Here is a 17284-nt window from a genome sequence, read left to right as displayed (position 1 = left end):
GTTGACCTAAGACTAGAGGTGGGGAAAGCAAGGGCTAAAACGTTGTGTAGACCTACTATGTGCAAACATAGTAGGCCTCTGGGCGGCCATTGCCTTGCACACTATATAAGAAGGCAGGGGCGACTCAAGTACCGGCTACAGAAAAATTGCCCCGGGAAGGCTCAAAACAGACCTTCCCGCTGGACCCAGTCCTAGAAATCTTGCCTTGGTTGCCTAGGGGTTACGACCCGCTATCTGTCTCCTAGAGATGGGGTGTCTCTCTGTCCCACCTTGCAGCCAGACTCAGTGCTCCAACCGGGCTATAGCGCGTCCAGCCCAACCCGCAGGCCCTCAGTCCGGACCTGGCCACGCTTTCCTGAACCCGCAGCGGTCAGCAAACCCCCACTCCCGGCCACGCGTACCACGCCTACAGGCTGCCGCCCCACCCGAAGGGCCCCTCCACACGAAAATATCCTGCAGCAGACCCTCCACCCAAGGCATGCGAAGGAGGAGCCCGGAGTGCAGAGACGCCCAGACGCCACCCCGCGGCGCCTGTCCCTCGACCACGGCCGAAGTCGGGGAAAGCCCAGCCCGGAAAAACTCAGCCAAGCTGCGGCCCTTTAACCCCGCGGCCTCGTCCTGCACCGCTTCGACCTGGGGCGGGCGGGTTCGCGACCTCCTGCCAATCAGATACGGTTTTCCTCCGACAGGCCTAATGACCAATCACCGCGCGCGATACATTCTTCCGCTCTTCGGCTCTTCGGCTCTTCGGCCTTTCGGCTCGTCGGTGTTCGCTGTTGCTGTGCCTCTGGGGCCTTTCCGGGCCTTCCTCCTCGAGCCAAAGCGGAGTTCTCGTTGGTTTAATTTCCCCTTTTTTTTCCAGTCACTTCCGGGTCCTGCGTCCTCCGGAAGCCCGCGAGTTCCGGAAGCCTGGGTAGCTCTGATTCTGCTAGGAAAAGCCAAGCTTCCTAGAGAATGTTTCACAGAAAGTTCCGTGGAGTGGGGCGTGTAAGGTCAGTGTCCACCCGAGGAGCCACGGTGCAACCCGAGGTCAGCCTTGCAGCTGGGAGGGCTTGTAGTTTCACCGCCTTTTCATGGTCGTCCTTTGCTTGATTTCCCCCAGTCCCTTGGCTTCCTGATTTCCTGGAGGAGGCAAATCAGAGTATGAGTTTGGGAGAGGCAAGGAAGCAAACCTAAACTCCGGAAATTAGGCTTAGGATCGCACCAATAAAAGAAAGAAGAAAAAAAAAAACACAAACTCGGTGCATTCCACAAAGCGACTTTCTAGAGACAAACTTAAGTCTTTGCCCCGCGCTCGGCGGTGCCTGTAAGTTAACTGTTTTGAAGGGCTTAACAATTACACAGGGTCCACACTTCACATCTTAGCAGTGGTTCATGCATAGTGTTATAGTTGGTACAAAAAAGAACTGCTGAAGTTTCTAACATTTTTGAAAACCTATGCACTTGAAAGCAGTTTTAATTTTCTTGTGGTGGAAGATTTACTGAGAATTCTCCTAAAATTGCTTTCAATGAGTTCATTATATTTATTGATTTCTGATAAGAAATATAAGAATCATTGTCATTTTTCCTCTGGGGCCTAGGGGCCTGAAGTTAAAAGTTATTGTTTGTTCATTTATTTAGGTTCCATTTTCCAAAAATAAAACAATTTGTGGAAAAAAGGGCATTTCACAGAATGATACCAGTTGTTGAACGCTCAGGTCTAAGGTGTTCCATGATGGCCTTGGGAATACATTTTTTGCCTTAATGTTTGAAAGTGATTAAGGGAAGACTGAGGCTTCATCCACACCACAGTTTGTAGTCTGAACACTTTCCCTTAATGTGTTGCCTTTAGTTAAATCTCAACAGAATATAAACTTGGGAAAGTTGACTTGGCATTTTTCTCTTTCACTTGTATTCTCTCTGCTCTGACCCGTGTTATCAGTTACTTGTATCCAGAAAGATTAGAGTCGAATGCTCTTAAGCCAGAAGTAGGTTTGAAAGAAGAGAGTGAATGGGATTATTTACAAAGTCAAAAAGAGAATCCCTCATTTTTTTTTTCTTTAAAGAAACAGAAGCAAAATAAAAGTAACAGGACATAGTAGAGAGAATGTTACACTAAGTCAAGGAAATTGAGTTCCAGACATAACTGGTTTTCCTTTGACCAACTCTACCTCTTGGCCTTATTCTCCTCCTCATTTCAGAAATTAGGGGTAACGCCCACCTTCTGGTTTTAAAACTGTTCCATGGGAGAGCTGTACAAATTTCTTGGAGCTCTGTAGGGGAAAAGTAAAGCAAAGAGACCCTCAGCAGCCATTTTACATATTTTGCTTGAAAAACAGGGTTTCTGTTAAGAAAATTAAGTTCATGTCTTAGACAAGATAACCGGTGTTTCTTTCTAGCATTTAGATTCTGTTTCTTAGTATAGTTATTCATTTGTATTTAATGTGCATTTACTTATTAATACTTTTAATAGAGATATATGTTCACAATTCACTAGTAAAAGCCATAAACATGTCCATACTTCATCTCATTTGTTTAATACAGATTTCAAATTTAATTCTTTCTTTAGAATCAGAATCATAATTCTTTCTCCCCCCTAACCTTATATTTTATCCATAAAATTTTTACTTATATTCAAAGGTTGTAATCATCTTTGCAATAGGAAGGCAGGTATTGTCATTTGACGTATTTGGTAGGTGAGCCTTACAGATGTGAGCAGTCTTGCCCAGCATCACATCACTAGTAAAGTTCTTAGTCCTAGCTGTGTGTTTTCCTCACAGCACCACACGTACTTGGTTTCCATAGCACAAGGGAAATGTATACCATCCGCACTGTCTTTTTCTGGACAAAAGTTCTGCTCTGAATCACTTGCTCCTTTTTTTTTCTCCCTTGATTATCTGGATTGGGGAACCTAAAAGCACACTGGATGTTCCTTTTATCTCTTTCCTGTGAAATGACAGCAGTTTCTAAATGTCCCATGCTCCTCTTCAATTCCTTCAGACTGTGGAAGAACGCTCCAGGGAGAGCATCCCTGACTGCTTCTCTTGCCCCCGGTCTGTAATATTGGTGCTGCAAATGCTAGTGCTGTAATTCTTGTACATGCAACTGGAGGCTCGGAGAGGGGAACATGGGCACCCTCTGTCCCTTCCATTGTGGACTGTTAATCACTTCTCCCCAGCCTTTCCCATCTGCACAACTAAATGGCATTCCTGTATTTTTATTCTGTTCAATAGTTTATTTTTATCGGAGTACCCCCTTCTTACCTGCCTGTCAGTAAGGTGAGACAAGATTTCATCCATGGGACTTTTCTGCTTGCTTGTTAAAACGTAAAAACCAAGAGCTCTAGAGTTATTTTGTTTTGATTATGCATAACCATTCCCTTCCAGTGTTAGATGAGTTGGCATTGCCTCTGTGTTGCATTTAGTATGTGTTCCTAATCATTAAATGAATGTGCACACCTCGTTTTTGCACCCACGTATTCTCTTTGTACAGACTTGACAGTCTCAGAATGGTTCTCTGACCACGTGTATAGAAAAGCAGGGAGAGGGAATGTGGATGACTTGCAGCGTGGGCAACTTGACCATGTTTCTGTTATTTCTTTCCTGATCTGCAGTCCTGAGAGTGACGAGCAGTCTGGTCTTGAGGGGGAAAAAAGTCATGCTTTGAGCTCTGTAGTATTGAATTGGATCCAAGCTTACCAAATAGCCATACTACTAACTTCCTTTTGTGTGTTCCACAGTTTCTCTAGTGTTTACCAGAAATTTAGTGATTGCCAGCTGGGTCTTAAACAAGTGAGTTACTGGTCATCTTTTCAAGCCTTACTTTTGGTCTTCTTAAATGGACGTGATAATACTGTGTTAGGAGAATTCAGTGAAATAAAGAATGTAAAGCACATAATATGTGTCATACCGTATTTGCTCCTCTCCCATTGCTAAGACCTCTGTTCTTGTGTAGATGTTTCCACATTCTCTCCATTGTCATAAAATGTGCAATGAAATGCATGTTTCAGTAATTTTCACGTCATTTAGAATTTCCTTCTTTTGCCATTAGATCCTAGAGCCTTTTTCTAAATGTATAAAGTACTTAAAGATGGTTGCTTCATGTTTTATATGGCTCATTTGTTCATCCTTGCATTGGCATTCTTGCTGTAGTTCACGCCTGTACTCTCAATCTCTTAGCACTCAGCCTCTCAAAACAGCCCCGTCTGCATGTTCTGTGGTGCCATCCGAAAGTGTCCGTGTTCACCTTCCCTTTGTTGGTGATTTTTTTAGGCCCATCACCACTCGTCAGTGTAATATGTTAGTTCAGAGCATGGCTCTGTTATTTCTAGCTGTGTGATTGTACAGTAGTCAGCTAATCTCTCTGTGCCTCAATTTCCTTGTTTTGAAACAAGTAATAAAAGAACCTCTTTCATCATATTGTAAGGATGAAATGATTTACTATTTAATTTTGCAGAGGGCACTTAGCTATAGTAGTCACTTATCAGCACTCAATAACTGGTAAAGAAGTGGCATGTGTTCACTGCAGCCGTAAGCTCACGAGCTGATGGGGATTGTGTTCCATAAGCTTCACTGTTTTTCCATGAGGATTATTTCTCTGTCTTCCATGTTCTGTTCTGATTTCTCCACCTGCTCTAGCCTTTTCCAGGCTCAAGTTCAACATTACCATATCTGCCTTTGGAAATGGCTGTCTTTTATTCATTCTCTTCCTCTTCCAAGATTTCCCAAAATAATTTCTATAAGAATTTTAGATAAAATTTTTATAGTTGTTTTCTTTTTAAACTGCTGAAAAGTATAGTGTAGTATGATGACTTGTCCAGAGTCACACAGCCTCTTCATGAACCTGGGCTGGAATATGGAACTGATCAGACCCATCACCCCATATTCACTCATATCTGTGCTCTGTTTTCACAAGATACTTTCTCTCTTTAAGACTCAGAAGTATCAATTTTCTGAAAGAAAAGGTTATGAACATCATACTCTTCTCTTAAAAATGTCTTTGTGAAGATAGCTGAAGATACTGGGAATTCTGTTTTAAGGTTTAAAAAGTATTTTGCATTAGTTTTAGATACTTGATAAGCATACTGAAAATGAAATAGGTAAGGTGCTCAACTGTGTAATGGTAGTTATTGTCTTGGAGATGGTAGTGTTTGAGTTGAGTTCCCTCTTCTCTCTAAATAAAATATGTCCCCTCTGCTAGGTCTGCTTGCTTGTTAGTGTTCATCTTTTTGAGAAACTTAAAGATATTTTGAAGTTTTTCTTCAGACATATTCTGGAAACATTCTGTTGTGTACCCACCCCCAAAAAGAAAAAAAATCTTGTTTGAAATTTGATGAAGATTGCATTTAAGAGCAACTTGAGGTCTAGTGTCCATAACAGAATTTTTAAAATCCAGCTTGTGTTGTCTATATCTAAAGGAGCACAATTGGGATATCTATAAACTTGGTTTAGGTTTGATGAAAGAGAGCAACAAAGGAGTAGTGACAAGTCACTTAGCAAGTCTGTGGCAGAAGTGGGATTTGAACCTACTGTCGCTGACTCATAGGGCTGTTTGCAGTATCAGAGGTCACAGTGTTCTAATGGTCTCAGCCATGGCTTTTCCTCTTACTCATTTTGAGATGTGTTCTGGGAGTCGGTATCCTGTTAAATCCCTCTTTGATGCATGTCCCATTTATTAGTATTGATTTCAATACAATGGACAGTAAATCTATGTAACCACACAAAGGAAATAGTAGGTTGGAGTCAAAGCTTAAAATCTCCAGTTTGAGAACTTTATTCACATAAACTCATAATATAAAATGTTGATTTAAAAATTTTTTTAAACCTAAAAGGAAAAAATGATTATGCACACTGTCCGTTTTGATTACTGAAACCCTTAGGATAATGTGGCAGGAACATTATCATACTAAAAATTAGTTGATGATTGTGGATCTTGATAAAGGATAGCCTGGGTTTGGTGGATTCTGGGGGGTGAGGCATGAAGGGAATGGATGGGTTCGATACCCAAGAGGTTACTTAGGAATCACACGGTACTGCTTGCGGAGGTTACAGAACTGTAAATTTCAATGTAGAATTTTTGTAGGCAGCGTGCATTGACGAATATGCCTAATGGTAATACATCTAGTACGGAGAGCCTCAGAACAGGTCAATAATAATGTGTATATTGATAGCAGCAATGTAGGAGATGTTACTTGGTATTATAGCTAAAAATCCATGTCATCCCCTTAATCATAATTACATTAATATTGACAGGCCCTTGACAATACCCACATTATTATTGATAGATTTCTGTCAATAACATGTCTTTAAATAAAATATATTCATTCATAATTTGTTCGCAGTAAAAGCGCTGAAATACATCCTGAAACATTCCTCTCTTTAGTGAGATAGAACCATTTGTGTTGGTTTTAGAATGCAATAGAGATGACAAAGTTTTATTTTTGGAATGGAAAGCATAAAAGGAAAACATGAGTTATTTAAGGGATAAGGCTGCTCTTAGTAAACAAATTTCAGGGGAGTTTTTTTCTGCGAAAGAAAACTAGTGTGACATGTCTAGTGATAAAATGTCAGCAGAAGACCTTCTTAGTAGTTTTTACTGCTAGATCATTTTGTCTTAAACATATTTATGTGACAAGTTAATCACACTAACCCTAGTAGTTGCTGTACTTATCTGGTCTTGATTGGGCCTTAAGCATCATTTTCACATATCCTATCCTTCACTAAACATTACTATAATTTAGTGCCCATTATACTTTTAATTATTTTTATAAATCTTTTTGCTTTGTCATAAATGTTTTCCCCGGTGTTAGCCTTTTAGAACCTTAAGTTAGTATAGTTTGGGGAGGGTAGGGGTGATGGGATTCTGTATCAAAGAAATGAGATTCCATTGCAAAATAGGGGGGGAAAATAACAGTGCTTGTTTTTGGCATTCTGGAAAAATCAATTTGAATTAAATCTGATGGTGTGTGTTTCGATTCAAAACAGTCCTTACTCTTAAAATAAAGATTAGTTTGTATGTTTTTTAATATTAAAGATGGAGCCCACTTTTATGAGACTAGATACTAACCGACAAGAAACAATAACGTGGGTGGTGTTAATGTTCACTTAAACTCTTGAAAGTAACATAGACCCAGACTGGCCGGGAGCGGGCATGGCAGCCATTGGTGCAAGAGAGTCAGGAAAGTATGGTTTACCAAGCGACTTGGGGATTTTTGACTTGAAAATGTGTGGGCATCATAATCTTCTTTTTGAATTTCTTGGTTTTTAGTAAAGCAAGTTAAATTACTTGGACTTTTCCAGAAAGCTTTAAGTCCCTTAAATTGTCACAGGGGTCCTGTAACTGGTCTCCCTTTGTTTAGTCTTACTGAACTCTGCCATCAAATCAATCCTCTAAAATGTATGTCCTGTTATGTCTCTTCCCTTTATATGATTATTCATGCCTACCAAGTCAACGCAATCTCCTTAAAACAGGTCTTTTTTTACACCAGGTTGACTCTTCATCCAGCCTCTCCTGCCAATCCGTTCTGCTGTGGTCACAGCAGATGACTTGTTGCTTTGCTTGCACTTAAGGGCAGCCACACTGATGGGGATTAAGTAACCCAGGACAAAGCTCGTGTTAGTGCCTTCCCCCTGTGTCCCAGATAGACCATGGCCAGGCCTCACGGCTTGCACACTTCTGGGGTTTGCACAGCCAGTTTCTTTGCCTTAAATACCGTTTTTCTCTTTTCTACCTGGGGAAGTTTTTTGTTTTCACATTTAGAGATTTTTTGCTCAGACATCAGTGACTGATCTAGATTACAGTGGCATCCTATTTCTTTAAAATTTTTTGAATAAAAATAATTTAACTGAGAATTAAATATTTAGATTGAATCTCTGGTACCTAAGAGAACGTCTTGCATTTGGTAGGCACTCGGTAGCTCTTGGTTAAATTGAGTAGCCATTTGTCAGAGAACTAGAATTCATTAAAACACAAACTGCTTAAATTATACTGAGGAGAACTTTATGTAATTTAAAGGCACTTATGACATTTTTCTGTGTTCCACACCTTATGAGCAAATACTGTAGAGCCATGGAGGGTAGAAGTTTCAGATTAATTGAACTTGTAGTTATTTCACTTTCACCCATTTCTTCTGTGAGTATTCTAGAATAACTGCACCTGTCACAAGGGGGAGAGAGGAAAGGAGGAGGAATTGCATGCAGTGTGTTGGTGAAGAACAGAGGTTGGATGTTCATCTTGGACTGTCTGTACCACACCCTGTGCAGCGAAGCACCATAGAGTCAGATATTGACGGTGTTCATTCCTGAGGTTTCTTTGCTTCTGGATCACAGACACAGCCATGCCGGTGGGCATTACCTAACCAGGGAGACTCATCCTCATTCTCTCAGAATCCCCCTGCCTGGTCTCCTTCCAGACCGGATGACATTTAAGAGTATGATGAGACCACTGAGCTCTGTTTCTGCCCCTTCCTGCCTGCCCACACATATGTGCACATACTGGGGCCATCCTGTTCACGTCTATCCCAATTGTGTTTCAGTGCTGTTGTCTGTGCTTCCTGGGTCAGTGAAGCATTTAGTGTGGGCAGTAATGAAGATTTCAGTCTTCTGAAATGAGATTTGCCAAAGCAAACTACGAGTCTTTTTCTTCTTATGCCCAGCCCCAGGCAAAGCAGGAATAATATAATAAAAAATACTGCTTTCCCGTTCCCTAACCACTTTCATAACATTATCTGGTTTAATCTCAACAACTTTGTAAGATAGCTGTTATTTCCAACCTTTTGAAGAATCTAAGGCTAATGACTTTTCTTAAGATCACGTGGCAAGTAAATGACAAAGGTAGAATTTGAGCCCAGCTCTGATTGGTTTTAAATCTGCCTTTTTATTTTGCCACAGTCACCGAAATAGGTGTTGTTCTGCTTTCAACATGGGGTGTATAATGCAGAGCCTGTTCTATGCTTACAACTAAAGGAGGTCGCAAAAATAACTACACTGTTGCAAAATAAAACCTAAAACAATAAATAGAGAAACAGATTATTCATCTGGAAGGGGAAAGGCTGAAGAGCAATTTAATAATAGTCTGCTGGTCCAAGGAGGAGTCTGAGGGCCCAGCTGTTCTTAATCTTCAGGGATTCCATGCCTGGGGAGTAAAGGGGGGAAATGTTAAACTGTAGCAGGAGGGATAAGGAAGAGTTTTGCAAATTACTGGGTTGGTGAGAGAGTGTGTTAAGTCTCTATTTCTGACAGCTATCAAAAATTCCTATCTTTACTAAATGTTCCTCAGTATGACTCCTCCAGAATCAAGGGATTTCAAATAAATGACTCTTCTTAGTAACCACTCCCTGTGACCAGTTTCTCACTAAACATAAGTAAGTAACCTGAGGGAAAAAGAGCTTCCCTCCCCATCCCGTTTATGTAGGTGCTCTCACCGTATTCAGCAGCCACATTTAGGAGCTACCAGATCACTCATGCCATTGCATATTCATTCAACACATTTATTGAGCAGCTACTCTGAGCCCATCTTTGTGGTAAACTCTGTAAGATAATAAGCTATTCATCAGCCACAATCTGAGCTGATTGTGACCCTAGTATTTAAAGATACATAAATTAGTACAAATGGCTTCTAGCGCAAGCCACATATTTTGTCTTATACTCATCTGAAAAAAAAATAGCAGTCCTTCCAGTTTAGCATGGGAATGGGGGGAAGACAGGGAACTGGACTTAATGTTGATGTCCAGTATGGTCAGAGATTTTCAAGAGCACTTTGACAATCAAAGAGTTTCCCTTACCTTGCCGATCAGAGAATGCGAAGTCTGTATCATAGACACTATGTTACAGTAGACGAGTTACACATACAATATCCCCACATGTCACGAATGATTGTAGGATTCTGCATGACAAAAACTAAGCTAGGTATCAGTCACTGTGTCAGTGGCAGGTACTGTGGGAAATAAATATAAGATAAGGCTTTTCCCTTAAGTAGTTTATAGTCAAGTTCGGAGATGATGTGTTCACATGACCGAAATCACAGTACAAGTGGTCGAGGGCTCAAGTGCGTGTCACAGAGCTGCTATCACAGTTTAAAAATGGTGATCATGGGATTGGGATAGCTAGGAATTTTGTGGAGAATTTTGCAATAGAGTTGGAGTGTGAAAGGCAGGTAGTTCAGGGCACTGTGGGAAGCTGTTAGGTACATGGAAAAGACAGAGACAGGACGGAAAGATGGTCTGCATGCAAGGCGCCACTGGGGAATGACAGTTACAGCATTGCAGGGGAGGGGACAGAACTGGGCCAGGGTGGGTCTGTCCTTAAAGAAGTTTGTACTTTACCCCAGGGGTAAAATACGAAAATAGTGATATGGTAAGTGTGGGGAAGTAATTTTGTAGATTATGGTTTGATTATGAGGTTTTTCAATTAATGTTTTAGTTTTTTCTTAGTCACATAAATGATAAGTTAATTAGTGAAAATTTGTAAACTGTAGGAAAAGTGGGAAAAAAACCTTACTGATGGTTTTGAAATTCTGTGTATTGTCTTTGAGAACATGTGAAACCATCTACCTTTGTTGCTGACCAATTTACTTGCTTCCTCCCTGCAGACTTAGTTGGGGGCCAGGATGAGTCTTTATCTGTGTATCCCAAGCACGTTGCAGGGCTAGGATGTATTGATGTGCATAGAGTTTGTGGAAGCCATGAATGGTCTCTAATTTCACAAGAACTACTTAATAGAAGAAAGGAAGCACCTGAGTCAGTGCAGTTTAAACAGCTCCTCTGAATATAAGGATGAGAACAAATCAGGAATGAGTGGGTGGGCCAGCACACAACATTGAGCTGAATGGGTGCCAAATTATTTATGCCAAAGTATTTATGAATTGTGGTTTGAAATGCACGAGCCCCATAATTGTCAACATCACCAGGGAACATGTTAGAGATGCAAATTCTTGGCTACTGATTCCAGGCCTCCTAAGTCAGAAACTCTGGAACTGAGGCACCACTATCAAACAAGTCCTCTTAGTGATTCTGATAAGTGCTCAAATTTGAGAACTACTAGACCAGAAGCACAGGAGCCTACAGGACTCTGATGTTGAACACAGCATAGAAAGATTGAAAGCCCAAAGATATGTGATATCAGTGAACATAATCAATGAAATGGCATAGTAGCTGAAATAGGGAAAGTATGAAAAGAGTATATTGTTACAAAGAAACTTAAATGTGTTGTAAAATGGACAAGACCCATTTGTCTTGTGTGGATCACTGCTTTCCTGATCTGAGCATGTAACTAGAATTGAAATAGGTTAGTCCAGTGAGACGGACCCCATGCTAAACATCCCCGCCCAGATTTTTTTCTCCTATATTCACAGGACTGCCTACTGAACTTTTCCACTTAGCTGTCTGTCTCATAGGAGCCTCAGATCTCCAAAGCTACATGTATCTATTATCTTTCCCTTCAAACATATATCTCTGCATGTTTTCCATTTCAGAGAACTGGTACATTCTCTCAATTATTAGTACGATCCACTCAATTACTCAAATCAGTGCTGCTTGGATTATTTCTCATGAAATCTCAGTTCTACCACTTCCTAGCTTTCGGAGGTACCTCTTTCTCTCCATCCCCACTGATACCTTTCCAATTTAGGCCATCAGTAGTTACTCACTAGATCATTTTAACAATCATCTTAACTGGTCTCTATGCCTCCAGTCTTTCAGCCTCAAGTCCATTCTCAGTGTGGCCAGGACAAGCTGTGTAAAATGAAAATATTATTATTTTCTTACAAACTATTCAGTGTCTGTCCATGACTCTCTTAATAAAATAAAGCCTCCTCAACTTGGCTTTTAGGGCCTTGAGGATGGGTCTCGTGCTTTCCTTCCCTGCCTTATCTTTTGTCCTTACACCTCCAGTCCTTGTCACCTGCTCTTCCCTCTGTCTGGACTAGTGTCCTTACCTTCCTTTACTGGCTTGACACCACTTACCTTTTACTGGCTGCTTAGGTATTGCCTCTTCATGAAGCCCTTTCTGATTGTAAGCATAATGCCCTGAATTTCCCCTCGCATATCACTTACCACACCTGCTTGTAATTGTGATACTTTACCTAGCTCACTATTACCCCACTCTTCATCCCGTTACATTATAGTCTCCACAGGGATCGAGACGGTCCGATCTACCATTCTTTCACTCTCCCCTACTAACGGCTAAGTAGCAGGTGCACAAGAAACACCTGTTGAAATAAGTAATAAGTAACAGTCTTGATGTGGGCGTTTGAAATAGTTTGAATGGATGGGAATTTGTATCTTCTACCTTTCATCCATCCCAGACTTTTTTCTGTCCATTGATCCATCCATCTAGTATTTGTACAATACATCCTATGTGCCAGGTGTTATACTGGTTGCTAAGATTCAACTGTGAAGACTCAAATTATCTTTGCAACAGGACTTATCTTCTATTGGAGTAAATCCATAAAGAATAGTGTATGCACAGTTCAACAAAGTCTAGAGGAAGAATGGAGTGCCAGGGAGCAACTAAAGGAGGCAGCTAACCAAATGTGGAGAGTCCAGAGAAAGTGATGCCTGCCTCAGTGCTTAAGAACTTGGCGTGAGTTAGCAGTTAAAGAATGGGAATGGACTGTTCCCAACAAAGGGCACAAAGGGAGTAAAATATCCCTTAGCAAGAGAAGGGGCACTTTATGATGTCAAAGTATTAGAAAGATAGGCAGGCTGGGGGTGCGATTTGGGGAGGCTTGTTTTCGAAGGATTGCAGGGTAGGCAATGCACCGAAAGAGTTAGAAAGTAGGATACACCTGTTAGATACAATCCAGGGGAGAGGAGAACAGTGGAATTTAGGAAAAACCTTCTGGGGATAGAGGAAGGAATGGATTAGAAAAATATTTTGGAGAAAGAACAGCCCTTGGGTATTAATTAGATTTGCAGAAGGAACAAAGAAAACTGTCCTAACCCCCTTTTTTTTCTCCTGTAGTTCCTGACCAGTATGAAGCAAGGATTTCACAGAAGAACTTATAGCCAAAATCCCCACTGCTATAGGCTTAGAAGTCTTGACAAAACTACAGGAAGGGGAAAAAGGTGAGGTCACCCAGAATGGGTGAGAAGCATTCCTGTCATATACCTGGTTTGGGAGGAAAAGAGCACGAAACAACCTATTATTTAGCAGTCACTTTTGTTTCCTGTACTTGAACTTCCTGCCCCTAAGTCATCTGGGATCCATGGGTAATTAAAAGTCTTCTTTCTAGAAAAATTCCCTCATTGTAAAGATAGGCCACTTTTAAAATGAATAACTTTATTTTAGGATAAACTTTGCAGTCATTTTAACTTCTAAGAAATTACACTTAACGTCTTTTTAGTAAAAATCATAAAGTAATAGCATTTGATAGGACTTGGAGGTCATTTTGTCTTCAGCCCTAACTCTATAAGTGAGGAAACCAAGGCAGAGATAGGCTGAAATGACTGGTCTGAGATCACATGGCCAGTGGTGGCAGTGAACTTCAGCAGGGTCGCCATCCCCCTGTAATTTGGTGGTGTTTCTGTTGGTGCATCAGGCCTTTCGAAGGCCTAGAGGTCGTGATCAAGTGCTCTGGTCAGGGGCCCATTTTAGAAACTAAATTTAAACAGGTTTTGTATCATTGTCTGGATTTGTGAGTTCATTGATGAAAGTGTACAGTGTCGAGGCACCATTTGGCACTGACTTGTACGTAGTAAGCATGTAATAAATGCATTTGGAATCAGTAAGTCATACCCAGCAAACCATTAACTAGCTTTCTCTGCTTCATTATAAAAGTTTTGTGACCCTTTAGCACTCATTTGTTTCCTCAATGTATTTGCGAAATGATCTTAGACCATATTTTGACATCATAAGTTTTCTTTTCTTAGAAAGTGTATGATGTACACCTTTTTAGAGCCTTAATGAATGACATTTCTGCATTCATGTTGCTGTGTGCTAGTATTTATTTTTCTGCAATTGTGTGGCAGAATAATAAACACTTACTGTTCATTATTTTTTTTCTCCTACCTTCCTTTGTGAATAAGTAGGGAATTAAGTGACTTGTTGAAAAGCATACCTTTGGAGTCTGTAGAAGTGCTGGGTATTACACTGAGGTCTTGACGTACTGTTCATTGTAGTGTTCCATATGGTTCACTGTATTTATTAAGTGCATATGTTTCTCCATCAGCCATGTTATCATTCATCTTCAGCACTGTTATTATCTCCCTGTTAAAACTGTCTGAGCAAGGAGGATTACATAGAGGTGCATTTGTAGCAGTAGGACACAACTTGCTAAAATCTTTAATTCCTTTGGTGAGGAGGGCCAAATGAAAAAAGAAAAACATGAAAGAAAAGAGGGAGGGAGGACAAGCAAGGAGAAAGAGAAAGGAGTTCAAAGTAAGAAGTAACAGTTCAGTGTGCTCTTTTTACACCATGCAAAGGCCCATCCTGTGTGTATCCTGTCTCACAGTTGTCTGAGTGAGTTGTGGAGATGGTACAAATGCTCTACTGTCTGACAGTGTTTCCTATTTGTGCTTTTTCCTAGAGCCCTTTGGGGAAGGCATGGCTTCCAGAGAAGAGACTGCCAAGAGCACACACAGGGTGCTAAGAATAAGTCAGTTGGATGCACTTGAATTGAACAAGGCCCTGGAGCAGCTGGTGTGGTCCCAGGTTACTCAGTGCTTCCATGGGTTTCAACCAGGGCTGTTAGCCCGGTTTGAACCTGAGCTAAAAGCCCTCTTGTGGCTTTTTCTATGGCGATTCACCATTTACTCTAAAAATGCCACCGTGGGACAGTCGGTTTTAAATATTCAGTACAAAAATGATTTTTCTCCGACCCTGAGATACCAACCACTGAGTAAAAACCAAAAGCTCTGGTATGCTGTCTGTACAATTGGTGGGAAGTGGTTAGAAGAACGATGCTACGATTTGTTTCGAAACCATCACTTAGCTTCATTCGGGAAAGCCAAACAGTGTGTGAACTTTGTGGTTGGACTTTTGAAATTAGGGGGGTTGATTAACTTCTTGATTTTCCTCCAAAAGGGCAAGTTTGCAACTTTGACAGAACGTCTCCTAGGAATGCGGTCTGTATTTTGCAAGCCCCAGAACATGCGTGAGGTTGGCTTTGAGTATATGAATAGGGAGCTTCTCTGGCATGGTTTTGCGGAGTTTCTCATTTTTCTCTTACCACTCATCAACATCCAGAAGTTGAAAGCCAAGTTATCTTTGTGGTGCGTCCCTCTCGCTGGTGCTCCTGATGGTGACAGCTCATCGGCCGGCAGCGGGAAACAGTGTGCTCTGTGTGGAGAGTGGCCCACCATGCCCCACACCATAGGCTGCGAGCACATCTTCTGCTATTACTGTGTTAAGAGCAGTTTCCTGTTCGATGTGCACTTTACTTGCCCTAAATGCGGCACTGAAGTACAGAGTGTGCAGCCTCTGAAATCGGGAATTGAGATGTTAGAAGCGAGTGCTCTTTAGAAACGGAAATTGTTTCCTTTGAGGAAAACTGTATTGTGTTTAAATCCATAGTATTATTCACCCTGAATATACCAATTAGGTGTCTTTTATGAGAGCATGTGCTTCTTAGCCACCGTTCTGTCCTTGCCAGGCATGACTAAAATCTAATCACTGGAATTCACAGAATTCTAAATATATTCTGTAGATGGTAATGTAGTATTTTCTTTAATGATTGCATTCAATTTTTAATGTCAAGAATAATGGACAGTTTTTGTCAGATGACTACTAACAATGTTCCTTCACTTTGCTACTTCCTAGAAGAAGGTTAGATTCTAAAAATAAAAGGTTTTGGAGACCTTGGGATGAACATGCATTTATTTCAGAGATGGTATTATAACATCATACTCTGACAGTGGTCAGACCCTGTTGTTTTAAATCTTCTGATCTGATGGCCCAGTTGCAATTTTAAGCTTTTCTCTGAAGCCAGTTTTTAAAGGGTTCAGTTGACTCCCTCCTTAGGCAGAATGATGGCCACTAAAGGCTGAAGACTTACATCCTATGTGCTTTCTGATCCTGCTGGAATAAGAGCTTTTTGCCTTAAAGCTCAGCGAAATCCAGAGGTTCACTGTTATGTGTCTGCCTGGGATTGTGTGCACATTCCTGAGCCAGGAAGGAAAATGGCTGCTCCTGACGATTCAAGTTTGGGCGACATGCCCTCCCATAAACCACGTGAACCTAAAGTAGGAGAGGAGGAAAAGCACAGGGGCTGGGTGCTGGTGCAAGAATGGTGGGTTATGGGCTGGTAGACATGATAGGTCCCTCCTAGAGTCACTGTTACCCTTCTTAATACCCAAAGTCTATGTGCATTCTTAATATTTTATCAGTGCTCTATTCTATAAGGACATTAATGAGTGACCAAATGGTGGTCTTCCATTGCAGATATGAAAGGATTAAATAAACTCAACGAAATTTTGTTACACCAACAATTTTGTCGGTGTTATTTTGATAGTAGAGTGAATTCTGAGACGGTGCCCGTATTGTCATACTTCTAACATGAAAACATTATACTTTACATGTATGCTAACAGTTGTAGATGGGAGCTTTTTTCCTACAGATCCTAATGGTACAATATATAATTTTTTACTTTTTTATTTTTATTTAACTACTGCCACCCTAGCAGGTAATAACCCCCATGACAGGGACTAGCTTTTGGTCATCACTGGAGAACCAGAGCCTATCCTCATTCCAGTGTACCGGCACAGACACTTCACTGGCCGGTGACTAAGCCCCACGTCACAGATTGGGTTCTGTGGGGGCTGGGTGTAAAGGTGTTTGAAGTGGAGGACAGCCACTAGGGATCCTCACCTGTGAAAGGAAAAAGGAAGGACACAGGAGTAGGTAGAAAGGAAAGAACCATGGTGCAAGCCTGACGGCCTTCGTGAACCCAGAGGAGAGCGGTCTGCCCTGGATTGTCCCAGAATGATTATCCTGGTTTGGCCCCGAGTCGTCAGGCCTTATTACCTGTGCCTCTCAGGCACGGGGTGAGGGACCCCTCCCCACAGCTGTGCCACAGTCCCATCTTTGAAGGACAAGGTGGGTGGCTATCTACACATGTAAAGTCTCTTCATTGTTTTTCTTTACAGTTTCCCTTTTTTGTTTGTCTTTTTTACAAGTATACCTGGCAGACAACATAGTGGTGGTAAGTAGTGTTCAACTTAGAATGGATGGTTATGACTGGTATTGTTTATTCGAGTGCTGCCTCCAGGAACTCCACCTCACTACAAGAGACCCAGGCCTGCAGGCCAACTTGCTGTGACAGCCCTGACTTCTTCGTCCCCACCTCCCTATGTGCTTCCTGGAGACTTGCG

At 41.4% G+C, this 17284-nt stretch overlaps 1 protein-coding gene across 2 annotated transcripts; it reads left to right on the top strand.

The window, feature by feature from the left end:
* The first annotated feature begins 725 nt into the window (after positions 1-725).
* Positions 726-15771, top strand: PEX2 (peroxisomal biogenesis factor 2). Of its 2 annotated transcripts, none has more exons than XM_024578344.3 (3): positions 726-992; positions 12939-13042; positions 14503-15771. In XM_024578344.3, exon 3 carries the CDS (start codon positions 14520-14522, stop codon positions 15435-15437), a length of 918 nt encoding a protein of 305 aa, XP_024434112.1. In that variant the 5' UTR covers positions 726-992; positions 12939-13042; positions 14503-14519; the 3' UTR covers positions 15438-15771. The 2 variants fall into 2 exon arrangements, with proteins under 2 accessions (XP_024434112.1, XP_024434113.1); XM_024578345.3 differs by having other exon boundaries at positions 726-1029.
* Positions 15772-17284: the final 1513 nt, after the last annotated feature.

This window comes from Desmodus rotundus, chromosome 8 (assembly GCF_022682495.2).
Source record: "Desmodus rotundus isolate HL8 chromosome 8, HLdesRot8A.1, whole genome shotgun sequence".
Classification (NCBI taxonomy): Eukaryota; Metazoa; Chordata; class Mammalia; order Chiroptera; family Phyllostomidae; genus Desmodus; species Desmodus rotundus.
The sequence above is the reverse complement of the archived record's forward strand: the minus strand, read 5'-3'. Positions and strand labels throughout refer to the sequence as shown.

What these genes read in the sequence shown, in the direction of transcription:
- PEX2 (XM_024578344.3), top strand. Translation starts at nt 14,520, where the DNA reads ATGGCTTCCAGAGAAGAGACTGCCAAGAGCACACACAGGGTGCTAAGA.